The sequence below is a fragment of the Poecilia reticulata genome, linkage group LG15 (genome assembly GCF_000633615.1).
Source record: "Poecilia reticulata strain Guanapo linkage group LG15, Guppy_female_1.0+MT, whole genome shotgun sequence".
NCBI classification, from domain to species: Eukaryota; Metazoa; Chordata; class Actinopteri; order Cyprinodontiformes; family Poeciliidae; genus Poecilia; species Poecilia reticulata.
Window position 1 is genome coordinate 17721002 of NC_024345.1, and position 14435 is coordinate 17735436.

The 14435-nt window shown below is 38.6% G+C and overlaps 3 protein-coding genes across 5 annotated transcripts; 2 read left to right on the forward strand and 1 right to left on the reverse strand.

Annotated features, from left to right (window-relative positions):
* The first annotated feature begins 66 nt into the window (after nucleotides 1-66).
* LOC103476963 (peroxisomal N(1)-acetyl-spermine/spermidine oxidase-like) lies at nucleotides 67-6651 on the forward strand. The gene is made up of 10 exons (XM_008429739.2): nucleotides 67-300; nucleotides 2922-3098; nucleotides 3301-3431; nucleotides 3591-3778; nucleotides 4571-4749; nucleotides 4891-5060; nucleotides 5191-5276; nucleotides 5366-5478; nucleotides 5735-5889; nucleotides 6458-6651. Exons 1-10 carry the CDS (start codon nucleotides 147-149, stop codon nucleotides 6608-6610), a joined length of 1506 nt encoding a protein of 501 aa, XP_008427961.1. The 5' UTR covers nucleotides 67-146; the 3' UTR covers nucleotides 6611-6651.
* Nucleotides 6652-7635: 984 nt separating this feature from the next.
* mtg1 (mitochondrial ribosome-associated GTPase 1) lies at nucleotides 7636-11933 on the forward strand. Of its 2 annotated transcripts, none has more exons than XM_008429740.2 (11): nucleotides 7636-8042; nucleotides 8179-8243; nucleotides 8679-8783; nucleotides 8882-8968; nucleotides 9054-9110; nucleotides 10140-10230; nucleotides 10319-10380; nucleotides 10470-10566; nucleotides 10647-10728; nucleotides 10808-10920; nucleotides 11710-11933. In XM_008429740.2, exons 1-11 carry the CDS (start codon nucleotides 7940-7942, stop codon nucleotides 11805-11807), a joined length of 960 nt encoding a protein of 319 aa, XP_008427962.1. In that variant the 5' UTR covers nucleotides 7636-7939; the 3' UTR covers nucleotides 11808-11933. The 2 variants fall into 2 exon arrangements, with proteins under 2 accessions (XP_008427962.1, XP_008427963.1); XM_008429741.2 differs by having other exon boundaries at nucleotides 8002-8089.
* Nucleotides 11934-11977: 44 nt separating this feature from the next.
* Nucleotides 11978-14189, reverse strand: sprn (shadow of prion protein). Of its 2 annotated transcripts, none has more exons than XM_008429742.2 (2): nucleotides 13888-14189; nucleotides 11978-13230 (listed from the first exon to the last, which is right to left on the reverse strand). In XM_008429742.2, exon 2 carries the CDS (start codon nucleotides 13228-13230, stop codon nucleotides 12763-12765), a length of 468 nt encoding a protein of 155 aa, XP_008427964.1. In that variant the 5' UTR covers nucleotides 13888-14189; the 3' UTR covers nucleotides 11978-12762. The 2 variants fall into 2 exon arrangements, with proteins under 2 accessions (XP_008427964.1, XP_008427965.1); XM_008429743.2 differs by lacking the exon at nucleotides 13888-14189 and adding an exon at nucleotides 13340-13879.
* Nucleotides 14190-14435: the final 246 nt, after the last annotated feature.

Here is a 14435-nt window from a genome sequence, read left to right on the forward strand (position 1 = left end):
ATATATTATGAGTATAATTTATTTACTTACGGAAGAATTTTAAAAAGCTTTTATTTTGAAATTCTGGACCAGAAGATATTTCCGTCGCCAGTCCTGCCATGAGGAAATAGCAGGAGAACATTGTCCAGAGCAAGTGTGCTGCAGCTATGGCTGGAAACAAGAACATAAACATTGTTATCGTAGGCAGCGGGATAGCGGGGATCGCTGCGGCTCACAGGCTGGTTACTTCTGGGTTCACTAATGTCCACATACTTGAAGCAACTGAAAGAAGTGGAGGACGAGTTAAAACTGGCAGATTTGGTGAGTCTGGTGGGCGCAGAAACAACTTTCTAACTGATCAACCACATCCTAATTATTACACTATTTGATTCTGACGATTCCTTTTAAATCAGATGAACATCTTTCAGTAGGGAAATTTAAATGTCTTAACAATAGAGGCAGGTTAGGAGTCTTTGTCAAACTCTGGCGGCTGGAAGTAGCCTGCCATGCAGATGTTAAATTTAAAACCACAGGTTGGAGTCATTGGTACAAATATGCTTAGATTTTTTAATGATCCACTCAGGTTCAAAATTGAGATGTCGCGACATACTTTTGCAACAGTTGTTTTTTTTTTTTTTTTTGTTTTTTGTTTAATGAACAAAGTACACGCAAGGTGCAATACATCGGGGATCGATTCGGTTTTACAAAACCAGTAGCACACAAGTTACCATGGCAATTTATCCTGCGCAACTAGCCTGCTCCAGAGCAGGCTAACAGCCAGGCTTAGTTAACCCTGGCGCCTTATCTGTTTAGTCAGCGGACACGTTGATCAGAAACCAATGTGTTATGTCAGTGATTCTTTTTTATTATTTATTAAAAAAATTTTATATGCCTGTGTTGGCCTTTATTACCCTTCATTTAAGTCTTACTGATTCATCTTGGCGTTCAGTCAAGTCCCTGTATTATTTTAACATGGTAGCCTATGCAATTATTATCCATGAGAGCATTGCTGCTGTTCAGCTGTGTTTCTGGGGCCTTTTGTTGAACTAGGTTTGACAGGAAAGTCTTTAATAGACAATTACATAAATGGCTGATAAAGCAAAGGAGATGTAATCAAGTCAAGCCATAGAAGTTGTAGAATACGCCCACAAATGAAGGCCTGCACTTCACTGGTACTGCAACACAACGTTAACTCAAAATACGCTTAGAACTTAAAATAACTTTAGTTTTGGCATAAAGATAAACAAATGCACAGTTTATGTCACACAGTATACCTATTTACATCATAAACAGACATTGTCCCTCTATCAGCTGTTGATAGGGGCATATGAAATGTATCTTGTTGCGTATAACGAGATACATTGCTGTTAAGCTGCCTTTGCGCAACAGTTTTATTTTGAAGTTCTCCCTTCAAAATAAAAGCATCTGAAGTCAAACAAGAAATTAACCATAGCTAGCATGTGTCCTGTGTAGGTGATAAAACCAAATAAAGACGATTTAGGAGAGATCTTCTAAGTTATTAGAATTGTATAGTTTAGGCTAACTGGCGACCCGTCCAGGGTGTACCCCGCCTCTCGCCTGTTGACAGCTGGAGAAAGGCATCAGCACCCCTCCCGAACCCAATGGGATAAGAGTGTAGGAAAATGGATGGATGGATGGATGGATGGATGGATGGATGGATGGATGGATGGATGGATGGATGACCCGCGGTTGTTTCCTATTGTATCTGGAGTGTTTGCTTTCTTGAGTATAAAAGTGCTTCAATTCCCCATAATCATCCATCAGAAATGTTGCTTGTTTGGTGTGAGATATGGCACACACATTTCATCCACAGCATCAGTAAATCTGTGATTGACCTCATGGTCTCTTGAAGAAATTTGTGGACAAGTATTTACCTAAATTTCTTAAGCCTGGCTTGAATAGTTACAGGCATAGCCCTGAGCCTGGTTTGGCTATAGTGAAACATATTCATCCCATGTTTAACACCGAACCCACCTGCATTGTTTAAATAATAGGCGTGGCAGGCACACCTCTTATTTAAGGCGTGCCTGCCACACCTTAAATAACAGGCGTGGGTTCGGACGGACTGCATTATCTGAGATTATTATTTTTTTGTTCTGTTTTGTTGCTGTGTGGAGGTGAGACAACGATGTGTGGAGAAGTGGAAAGTGAGAAATCAATGATTGATTTCTCACTTAGAAATCAATCATTTCTAAGTGAGAAATCAATCAATCATTTCTAAGTGAGAAATGATTGATTAATTCATTTCTCACTTAGTTGGCTATTATTCCAGCTCTAGTGAAGACGTTCTGTGCATTTGAATGCCTGAGTCAGATCTGAAAGAGGGCAAGTTAGCCAACATAAAAGTGATTCAGATCCACCTGCTTCCTGTTTTTTCTGTTTCCTCGTGTCCCGTACTGTTTATCTGTAAAACATGAAGATCGTTCCTAGTTTTGATAAGCCATAACCTTTGCATTTACATCACTGTGCTGTGCTTGGCACTGAAAAAGACAGAAATCTTATCTATAACCCTTGTTACTGCTTTGTGGAAGGAGGTCAAGCGTTTTAATCTAACACTTAGAACTTGAAATACAGTGGTCTGCCCAGAAGAATTTACATAGCAGCTGTGCAAACATTTCAGAAATGAAAACGAGCATACAACTAATTAAAACATAATTACTAAAATGTGTGCTAAAGCTTACTGTCGCAGAGAGGAGAGTGTAGTTTAGGTGTTATTTATGAAATTATGAGTAGAAAAATAATATTTTCTGTTATGGAAAAACAAAAAAAAATATGGTCAAAGCAAGCAACAGTATGATTTATCTGATCAGTCTAATATATTCAGGACAAATTTAACTGGTATAACTCTTTTTGTTGAAGTAAAGTTACAGGGAAGAAAATATTCCCGTTTTGTAATGATTGTTGAAATGTGTCCTGTGTAGGTGATAAAGTCATTGAGATTGGGGCCAACTGGATCCATGGACCCTCTGAGGAAAACCCAGTATTTTGTCTGGCTCGTCATTATGGGCTCTTGGACCCAGAGGCTCTGACCCCAGAAAACCAGGCCTACGACCTGGGAGGAGAAACACCCTGGGTTACCAACATCTTCAGCAGTTCAGGTAGTCGACACTCTGAGTCTCACACAGCTCACTTATTAGATCTGTTATGTTAGTTTGAAAAATGAAACAAACCTATCTCTAAATCAAAAAAGTATGTGTTTTTATCACTGTATGAAAAAGCAGATCTGTGATTATATACTGTGGCTATGCATGTAATCAACTGGAGAATTGTATATTTCTTTGCTTTCTGTCATGTGTGCAGGTCGGAAGCTGAGCGAGAAGGACATCTACCCGGCTCTGGAGATGTTTACCATGCTGCTGAATGAAAGTTCAGAGTTTCAGAATCAACAGGGAGAACCCTATGCCAGTGTGGGAGACTTCATACGCTCAGAGGTTTGTTTCTTACATCATCAACCAAAAACTAATGTTAGCTGTTCATCTATGAAATTCGGTTTTCCGAGATCGGTTTCCAACCACCGTGATGGACTGCATTATCTGAGATGATTTTTTTGTGTTTTTTTTTTGTTTGTTTTGTTTTGTTGCTGTGTGGAGGTGAGACAACGATGTGTGGAGAAGTGGAAAGACATTGACTCAGCCAACAGATCCCTTCAGCTGTGTGTGATCAGCGGCATGCTGAAAAGAGAATGCTGTGTTAATGGGTCACACAGCTTAGATGAGGTTGGTCTGGGGGCCTTCGGCCAATACAAGACCTTTCCTGGATTGGACTGTACATTCCCAGGGTATGTACTTTGACTTTGTGTAGTTGTGGTGGAACAATCTCACATACAGTGCTGTCCACATTTGTTTTCCTTTCTCTTAGAAATAATAATAATAAAAAAAATTATTACTTCTGGAAGTGGCATAGTCTCACAGAGGAAAATTTGTACGAAGTTCCCAGGGTTTTTATTTAAAAAAAAAAGCCCACAGCATCTCAAGTCCTTTAACTAATAGCAGAAATGATGTGCTTCTCAACATTTGTTTTGACCCAAACCCAGCCAAGTGTTTGCTGAAAAGCTCGTTCTTGGTCTTTTGAAAAGCTCGTTCTTGGTCTTTTCTGACTGAAGTGCATAACTCCACTTAAAATTAGAATAGCGTTTAATGAACTCCACATGTTTATATATGTAATGGTAAAACAGAAAGGCTTATCCTTTGCATTCCTCCCTGTGTCTGGTGGTCATACTAAAGACTTGCCAACCTTAAACTACCACTTTTTTGCTACAGTTCTCCAATACTGAGCTTCTGGCTCCTTGGAAAGATGTTTCCTGTTCTTTATTCCATGCTATTTTTAACTTTTTAGCTTCACAGGGTATAATTAGGGTAGAATTAAAGGTATTGCTCCGGCCCCATCTATTTATGCTCCTTCTTTACCAGTCAGACCTACAACGTTGGCCAGCACTGCTGGGCTTTCAGCAAAAGTCAGTTTAATAATTTATGTAATTTTATTGCTTATTAATCAGAAACATGTTGATTCAGGACTGAATTTATACATTCTGCTTTTATTTTTTTTTATTTGTCTTCCTTTTTTTGTATAGTGGCTATGAAGGTCTGATTGCAAACTTGATGTCAGAGCTCCCTGATGACATAGTAAGGTACAATCGACCTGTGCAGAGTGTCTTCTGGAGCAACACCGACAAACAAAGCTCAGTAATAGTGGAGTGTGAGGACGGGGAAAGGATGAACGCAGATCATGTCATCGTAACGGTGCCTTTAGGTAATTTCTCTCAAGCATATTTGTCCTAAAAACATTTATTATTGTATTCTCTGCAGTCCCACACAGATCAGTTTACCAGTCCTAACTGGAAATAAACCACTGAATACGCTAAAAAAATGCCTTAAACGTCTGTTTTGTCAGGATACTTGAAGAAACACCATACACGTCTGTTCCGCCCTCCTCTCCCTCTTCACAAGCTGCACTCCATCCAGAGGCTCGGCTTTGGAACCAACAACAAAATATTTGTGGAGTTCGACGAGCCGTGGTGGGATGCTGACTGTGATGTCATTCAGCTGGTGTGGGAGGATGAGGTGAGACAAAAAAAAAATCTGCAACAGTTGTCCTGCAGACATTTTATTCTTCAGAGGGATTACATGTCAATTAAAACTTTAGCTCATGACTTAACGTTCCATGTTTGTTTTCTCTTCTGCTTTGAATCAGGACACGTTGGTGGATCAGGTCTCAGATTTGAAGAGTTCCTGGATAAAGAAGCTATTTGGCTTCACTGTGCTCAAACCCGCTGAAAGGTCTTCAGATACAAGCATCTCTGACACTGTCCAGCTTATGCTGAATTTCATGTTTGGTAATGCATGTGTTTTCTTGCTATGTCCTTCAGGTATGGTCATCTTATCTGTGGGTGGATCGCAGGACATGAGTCTGAGTACATGGAGACGCTGCCTGAGGAGGAGGTCACACATGTTGTCACACAACTTGTCCGCAGATTCACAGGTGAGTTTTGAAGAATAAAGAATGCTAAGAGGGACCTCATTTGAAACTGAGTTGTTTTTTTTATTATTATATTTTAGCTCCTATTAGTGAGTCTTTCTTTATTCTTTCTGTTGTGTAATGAAAAAAGTCTTCCAAACATTTCCTGTATGGCGTCACGTGGATGCCGTCTTAGCAGAACCGCTCAGTGTTATGTCACTATTTACAGTTTCAGTTATCAGGACCCTTCAGTATGTTTGGATCTAATGTTTGTCTTCAGGGAATCCTTCCATCACTCCACGGAGGATCCTGCGCTCCCAGTGGTTCCAGGACCCCTGGACAAACGGATCTTACAGCTACTTGGCAACGGGCTGCTCACAGCAGGATCTGGAGAACATGATGGAGCCTCTGCCATCCAATGCATCGAAAGCCCGAGTATGTGCATGTAGATTGAAGACAGTTGCATATCATCCATTCATCCTTCCATCCGTCCAGTCGTCTTTTTTTTCTGCAGGTTCACCAAGAAAAGCCTCACCAATGTAGAAATATGCCAAATAAATTAATCATGATCATTTCTATTTAAAAATTGGCACAAAAAAAAAGGACCTGAGAGAAAAAGAAGAAGTAGTTGAAATAAAAACAAAGTATTGTTTGGCCTGTTCAACGTCCAGACGTTAATTGATCAGAGGCAGGTCTTTAGGAGAGATTTGCATAAATCCAATTTCTATCAAATGACACAGTGTTTCACAGAGGACAGAATTAAAACATCTCAACAACAGTCCAGCACACTGATGAGGCAAACATGACCTTAATTTATTATTATCATGTCAATAAAGTGATAATACAGTCTAAGATGTCAATTACATGCCTGTGCTCTTGTCCACCTAAGGTCGATCAAGTGTTTTTATATTATGTTCTCACAGATAGAATCTTTACAGTGTTTTAACTAGACTGTCTGATTATATTTTTGAGTCTTTTTTCTAACTTTTAAAATTCTTTCCAGCCCCTGCAGGTGTTGTTTGCTGGAGAAGCCACTCATCTCTACTACTTTTCCACCGTCCACGGAGCGCTTCTCACTGGCTGGAGAGAAGCTGACAGGCTCATCTCCCACTACTGCTCCACTATTTCCTCCAGGCGCCGAATATCAAAGCTTTAAAAGCTTTGACATTGCTGAAATAAAAAGATTTTGCAAATGTATGCAATGTAAGGCTTACTTCTATGAAAAACTGTTATATGTAAATTACAAAACATGGTGTTTTGTAGATAATTTAGACTCTAATTTATTTAAAATTGGTTACTTAAAATTTGGAAAAGCTTGAATGAGCTAATGGCTTGTATGGTAGAAGATGAATCAATCCAAAGCTTTAAAGATGCCACTTACATACAGGTGCATCTCAGTAAATTTTAATATATTGAAAAGTTAATGTTTTTCAGTAACTCAGTTCACTAAGTGAAACACAATATATTGCTTAATTGTCTACCAACTAATGTTTTCAAGTAGTTCTGATGATTTTCCACTTAATGAAAGGACAACATTTGAGATTATAATAATTAATCGGACCAATAAAAACATCTTCAATGCACAAATGTGGGTTTTATGAAAGTGTGACTATCTGCTTAAACGTTTTTTTTTTTTAAGTTTTAATCTGAGAAATTAGCCTCATGGGAACACATATTCCAATTAACTGAAATGTTCTGGCACACTTATAGCCATATGGACCTTTTTGTAAATTTTTAATAAGAGTACATGTGCCATATTAATTATGAACTACTTTTTTTAAAAATGCATATTAATTTCTAAATAATTTTCTTGACACTGTATCAATCAAATTGCTATTTATGAATTGATTAACTGTGAATAAATTTTACATTTGTAATTATTTTATGTGAAGTATTGTATGGCTTAAAAGCTGAAGTTACCAAATCCATACTGTAAAAACAGTTTGATTATTTCTGTCATGTGTATTGTCATTATTATTAAAATCAGTGTGATTTATTTAGCATATCAATAATCTTACCCTTCCAAAGAAAATATGAATTTCTAACACATCTGACTTGTCCATATTCATTTTTTTTTTTATTCTTTAAACTCTATTCTGCCTTTTTTGGGATCCCCTGGGAAAGATCTCATTTGACATAATTGTGTAATTTTTTTTTGTTTGTTTTTTGTTTACTTGTTTTGAAAAGGCATAAGTAGAGAAATTTCCTCACGTTTGTTAAATGTAGGAAAACAAATAATGTTTATATCATAAATGTATCCTATTCTGCCTTTTTTTTCACTCAAGAAGTTCCGTGGTTGTCAGCCTGTAGAGGGCGGTATTGCTTCCTCGAAGCGCTGCGGAACGTAGTTGCATGGAAAATATTCGAGTCGGTATGTAAACAGTGTAGCACATTGGACATTGAAAGTGTTTTTCTTAATAGAGAAATTTATGTATAACAAGTGGCTAGTCTAACCTACATAAGTTAGCTTAGACTATCTGTGGTGATGAAACTGTGCCAGACTCTCAGAAATGTCGACAGATTCAGGACAGTGTTTGACTTTGGAGGCCGGGAGGTGGCTCACTGGTTCCCAGGACACATGGCGAAAGGTGACACACTCATCTACAGTTATCTCCAGGCTGATACAAATAGCATGGTAGTTGTTTAAATGTCCTTTGTTAAGTAAATATTTATTTATTTTTTGCTAGAGCAGTTATTTGTTGTAAAACGGTGTGATGGTTGCAGGGTTGAAGCAGATGAAAGCCAACCTCAAGAATGTGGACTGCATCCTAGAAATCCATGATGCCAGAATATCCTTTTAAAACATCTCATTCTGAATTAGGCTTTTACTTTGATTTAAATAAGCCCACATTATGTCTTTGAGCCATTAGTGATATCAGACATCCTCCAGTTTTTGTATGATTGATTGAACAGAACTCTATAAAATACTCAAAAGTTTGGGGTATTGTTTCAGAACCTAACCTTGGGTTGAACATTCGGTGTTCATGGAGGGATTCATAGAGCTTTGGGTTATAGTGATTGCATTTCACGCACACGTTTATCATTAAGACATTGAGGAATATTTGTTAATTCCTGAGTCAAAGCTGACAACTTGTGATATACCTCTGGATTTCTACTATGTGTAAATGTTTTTTGTTGTTGTTTTTTGTTTGTTTTTACGGTCTGTCATTGGTTTGGTCATAGGTTTACTTGAACATGTACCTATTTTTCTTAATAATGACCAAATCCCCTTGTCTGGAAGAAACCCCATATTTCAGGACTCACTGAACGTAAGGCCACATCTCCTTGTTCTGAACAAGATGGACCTCGCTGATCTATCCAACAAGCAGGTGAAAGGACTGACTTACATATAGAAAAGTATATATTTTTAAATAATTAACAAGATCTCTAACAAGATCTTTATATTGTATTCACATTCAAACTGCAGAAAATCTTGAAGAAACTAGAAAATGATGGAGTGAGGAATGTGCTCTTTACGGACTGTTTAAAGCAAAGAGATGACAACGTCAAAAAGGTAAAGATGAACTTGAGTGTAAACAAGTAGCTTGCTGAAGTTGAATATAATTAGTGTAATTCTTTCCCTTTTTATTTTTCTGTAGTTGGTGCCACTGGTGATGGAATTAATTAAGACCGGTGACCGTTTTAACAGAGAGGAGGTTGGCATACTCCATTAATACATGTTTTCATTTGAGTTCCAATTTGATGCACAACACTTTATTTCCACAGTTCAGTACAGATATTTCAGCCGTTATCACTCTTTACCAAATACAATGCTGTGCAAAAGTATTTACATCTGATGGAAGATTTTCTCTGCTTCGTAGCAGCCACTAACTGCAGTCTATTTTTGTCACATTTTTTTAAATGAGATATAACTTCACTAAGCAATGCAAAATTGTGAAGCAGAAGGAGAAGGAACATGGTTTTCAAAAATGAAGATCTGAAAGCCCCCTATACTCCCGATACCCTCAAAGTAAAATCCGCTGCAACTAATTAGTCCTGCATTCCACAAATCTGGTCTGTGTGGAAGAGAGGCAAGAAGAAGGCTGTCGTTGAAGGAAAACTGTAAAAGTCTCGTTTGCAATCTGACACAAGCCGTGTATGGAACGTGGCTTTGTATCGCATTTATTTGTTAGAGTGGCCCAATCAATAGACCGAATTCAATTGAGAATCTATGGCACAACTTAAAAATTGATGTTGGTGAGCACTCTCTCACCAACCTCAGTGAGCTTGAGCTGTTTTACAAAGAAGAGTGTTTATGGTTGGGGAGGCTAAATCCAAACTCACAAGTTTAGATCTTTTTTTTTTTCTTGTACAAAGTTTTGGAAAAAAAAAAACATATTTTCCTTCCACTTCACATTTATACACTACTTTGTGATGATTTCTCATGTACAAAATAAGTTTTTATTTCAGGCAAAATGTGGGAAAGTTTGAGAGGTATGAATACATATGCAAGGCACAATAAACTCTGACTCTGTTTTTCTCTAGTGCCAAGTTCATGTATATTGTGACAGCAATTCTCTCACAGAATGCATAAATAAATGCAAATCTAAGCAGTAGCAGCATGAGTTCATAAATTTTACATTATATCAACATAATTTGACAATAGTGTATATAATTTTGCCTGTTTTTTTTTCAGTTACTAACCATTCAAGTCATCTTTCACTCTCTTCATGCAATGTTTTCAGAATAGAAATTACTGTCTCATGGTGATCGGAGTGCCCAATGTGGGGAAGTCATCACTTATTAATGCACTGAGAAGAACAAATGTTAAAAAAGGTAAGAAAAATAATTAACATCTTATAAGATTAAATTATATTTTTGGCTTCTTGGCAGTGAATGTTTGGGATTTTTATGTAAATTTCAGGCCGTGCATCGCGAGTGGGTGGGGAGCCAGGGATAACTAAAGCCGTCCTGACTAAAATACAGGTGTGAGTGGAAAACGTGTCTCATTCTGTGACTTTATTGTCTTTGTGCACTGATAGCCGTGCAATGTTTAAACAAGTCCTGGTTCTCAGGTTTCTGAGAGACCGTTGATGTACCTGCTGGACACACCCGGCGTGTTACCCCCTAAGATCGAGAGCGTGGAGACGGGCATGAAGTTGGCTTTATGTGGTGAGCTGAACACAGTTCACATGATTTAGGTTCAACTAGAGAGTCGGTATTCCAAACAAATGTTTTATCTTCTACCTCAGGAACTATCCTGGACCATTTGGTGGGTGAAGATGTTATTGCAGACTACCTGCTCTTTTCTTTGAACCGACTCAGGAAGTTTGGGTATGAATTTGAATTTCTCGAGTGTTGTCTTTATGTCATGCCTGCCGTATTCCTCACTGTTTGGGTTTTTTGTGTGCAGATATGTAGAGAAATATGACCTCCAAGAGCCAAGTGACGACATCCAGCACGTCCTCAAACGTATCGCTGTGAAACTCGGAAAGACTCAGCGAGTCAAAGCCATCACTGGAGTAGGTGAGGAAGAGCAAGTCCTTACACTTTCACGCGGCACATCCAGTTGTTATTTAATATATATTCAGTTGTGGAAGTTGTTTGCTTTCATGCTGAGTCTAATATTGAAATAATGTTGTTGTCTGCACAGTAAAGATGAAGCCAGGGCCAACAGCTTTCTAACTTTAAAGCTTTAAGATAATAAAATCTACTGATCAGCATCAATAGAGTACAAAGCTAACATTTGAGTCTCTGTAGCTTTACGCCGCAGGTTTTCTACCGGCTACATGTTTGGGGACTGAACATGGAAAAATATTGATTTTGTGTCGGGTGAACTATTTCGGTCTTGTTTTGGATCATTAATATGCTGATAGACTTAGTAATGACCCCCTTTTTTTGTTTGTTTGGTTTTTTTGCCATCTGCTAGATTTCCCTTTGCAGTAGTTCATTATGCCATTCCACAGCATTAAGGAAGTGAAACAGGCCCACAGCATCACAGATTCTCCACTGTGCTTAACAGTTGCCTTCTTGTACGTTTTCATGTAGTTGTTCCTCGTTTTATACTAAAGAATGAGTGTTTAGTTCTAACAAAGCTTAGCTTTAGACTCATCTGACCAAAACAAATGGTACCAATTAAAGTCCCAGTATTGTTTCTACATTTAAATTAAAAAATAAACAGTATTTTACAAGGGAACATTAATTTCCCACTAAATAAAATGATTTTCCAGAGTGATGTGCTACTTTCCACACATTTTTCCATTTAAAAAAATGCTATTTTATGACTTCATATAATATTTTTTTTGTCTGCTTTAGGAAACATCACTGTCACCATCCCAAACTACACAGCAGCAGCTTACAATTTCATCAGAGCATTCAGGAAAGGAGAGCTGGGACAAGTACTCCTGGACTGACCAGAGACATTTTTAGATTTATTCACCTCTTAAATGTCAACAAAAGAGGACTGCTTATGTCTCCTCTGATGTTTTGCAGAGATCAACCTCTAAATACTATTTGTAAATAAAAGTATTTAACTTAAATATCCTGGAAAGTTCACTTTGTAAGACAGAAGGCAGGAGGTTAATATGGTTAAAACAGTTTGCTTATTTATTAGCAGAGAGACAGTGATTACAAACCGTTTATTTAATATGTACACAACAGTTGCAGAGTATAATTGAGTGCACTTATAGCTATGGAACAGTCTGTTGCTCCTGAGAGAGACCCTTTGGGAGGATGAACACAAGAAGAAAACAAGATAAAGGAGTAAATATAAAGAGCAAGACTTCTGCTTGGTGTTTGTGACAAATCTCAAAATTCAAGATGCTATTAAAGAACACAGAAAAAGGAAATTGGGGAAAATGCTTATCTGGGACATAAGATAATAAGAACATGAACCAAAACTTTGTAGGGAAATTATGTTTGTGCAGAAAAGCAATAAATATTAAAAGTCCAAAAGTTTGATCTGAGCACGAGAAAAGTTTACAGCTTTAATTTCAGACAGAATTACATTGGTTCCAACTGCTGTTCATGTGGCAACAATTATTGGATCAAAGTCTGTTTATATGACCCATAAATCTGTTGAGGTGCAGAGAGGTTTGCAATAAAAATTTACATTTGTAAAAATATTGGCAGTATAGTTACAACTGTATGAAAACAGTTGAATTTGGCTCTGTGTTTTTCAGAAATAACATTTTGCATGGTTCATATGTTTATAAAGGTAAACAGTGAGAGGGAATACTATGCTGGTAATGTTGTTTCCACTAGTATAAAATGACTGTAAATAAATACAGCACAATAATGTATTTGTGACCGAGTCCTTCTAATCTGGGCTTAAGATCAGAAATTTATCCTAAAATGATGGACGTGTATCTACTGTATAAAGTCCAACGCGAGTCCATACTTTGCGGAAAATGTTGCAATAATAGCACTGACAACATTAGAGAGAAAGGATCCGTTCTGAGTTGAGCTCGACATTAGTGCATCAAAGTAATTGGTCCTGTTGTAGTAATCCAGCTCCTCCTCCGAGCTGTCCGTGTTGCTGCGGCGGTAGGCGGACGCGTACCATTTGTCCGCTGATAAGGCCACCGCGGCTCCGGCCGCCGCAGCGCTCGCCACCCTCACCGGGGACGACCGGCCAGCGACCCTGAACCGAGAGCGCGTGCCGCCGTAGGCTCCGCCTCCCCGGTAGGTCCCCGCTGTGGAGCTGCGCGCGGGGGATCCGCGAGAGGAGCCCCGAGAGCCTCCGCGACCTCCTTTGCAGAGCGCAGGCTCGCACAGGAAAGCGGAGAGCAGCAGGCAGGTCCAGCATGTTGCAACCAGCTGCTTCATTCCTGACATCTATGCAAGAAGAAGAAATAAAGGCCACAGGAGTGATATAACCGAACATTTTTTTTTTAATGTTGTGTGGCACAGATGAAAAACACGCCTCGTTGAGCGTGAGCATCACCTCCAGCCCATCGTGATATTTGCGCTGCACTGAGCTCAGGGTGGATCAGTGATGATGGGATCTGAGGTGTTGTGATGTGCTCAGTGCTGCTGAACAGATTCTCAGCAAAGACAGGTGTCCATGTTGCACAACATGCTCGTAAGAGAATCATGTGAAACGAAATAAAATCGTTATTTTTGTTCGAACACCAAAATTGCTGGTGCATAAAAGCAGTGGGCAATAATGGATAAAACACTGACAGCGTCTCTGATAATAGGCCCTAATTTAAAAAGGCTTGACTGCGTTTTAGTACATAAATGTGTAATTATAATCAGAAAGTGTGCAAGTAATGTTGAAAAATAAACGTTTGTTTATAATGAAATGCAACCAAGCGAATAGAAGCATTTATTTGCATTGTTACATTGTTACTATTCATTTGCATATGATGCTCAGCCCGTCTCGTAAATTAGCCTAGATAATCCTCTGCCGCCTGAACGATTCGCTTTTAAAAGTAATGCAGCCTCACTCAGGGGAATTTTGCATATAGCAACATATAGATTAATGCTTACCTTATCGCTGTTATCCTTGCTGATGTGGCCCACGGAGGAAGATACAGCGGATTGTTGCGGATGGAGGCGCGCTTGCCCAGACGATGCCGAGAACGCGCAGCGCGCTCTTTAAGGCGCGTCAGATTATTTAAAAAAGGTTTTATATGTACCTTTCATTTATTAATTTCATAACCAGTCGTAGGGCTCTTTATTTCTTTATAATTTTGTTCATAATTATTTTTTTTACCAAGCTAAAAATTACTGAATAATCATGCTCTAGAGCAGTGGTCCCCAAAAGCTGCGTGAAGCTGACACCCCACCCACGTCAAAAAATCCAGCAAATAGTCTGAATGGTTAGTGCTCCGTTTGTGCAGGTTTGTGCCGTTAAAATTTTCGTTTGTGCAGTTTTGGTTTCTGAGATATTAAACGTTATTTTATAGATCATCTAGAGTTCACCATCCCCCCATTTCGCTCCAAAACAAACCAAAGTGTGCTAGTTCGTTAGTGCTCCGTTTGTGCAGGTTTGTGCCGTTAAAATTTTTGTTTGTGCAGTTTTGGTTTCTGAGATA

Coding starts and splice junctions, on each gene's coding strand:
- LOC103476963 (XM_008429739.2), top strand. CDS start 147: ATGGCTGGAAACAAGAACATAAACATTGTTATCGTAGGCAGCGGGATA. Junction 301..2,921: donor AGTTAAAACTGGCAGATTTG/GTGAGTCTGGTG, acceptor TGTCCTGTGTAG/GTGATAAAGTCATTGAGATT. Junction 5,061..5,190: donor AGCTGGTGTGGGAGGATGAG/GTGAGACAAAAA, acceptor GCTTTGAATCAG/GACACGTTGGTGGATCAGGT.
- sprn (XM_008429742.2), bottom strand. CDS start 13,230: ATGTCAGGAATGAAGCAGCTGGTTGCAACATGCTGGACCTGCCTGCTG.
- mtg1 (XM_008429740.2), top strand. CDS start 7,940: ATGAAACTGTGCCAGACTCTCAGAAATGTCGACAGATTCAGGACAGTG. Junction 8,969..9,053: donor GAGATGACAACGTCAAAAAG/GTAAAGATGAAC, acceptor ATTTTTCTGTAG/TTGGTGCCACTGGTGATGGA. Junction 10,729..10,807: donor AACCGACTCAGGAAGTTTGG/GTATGAATTTGA, acceptor TTTTGTGTGCAG/ATATGTAGAGAAATATGACC.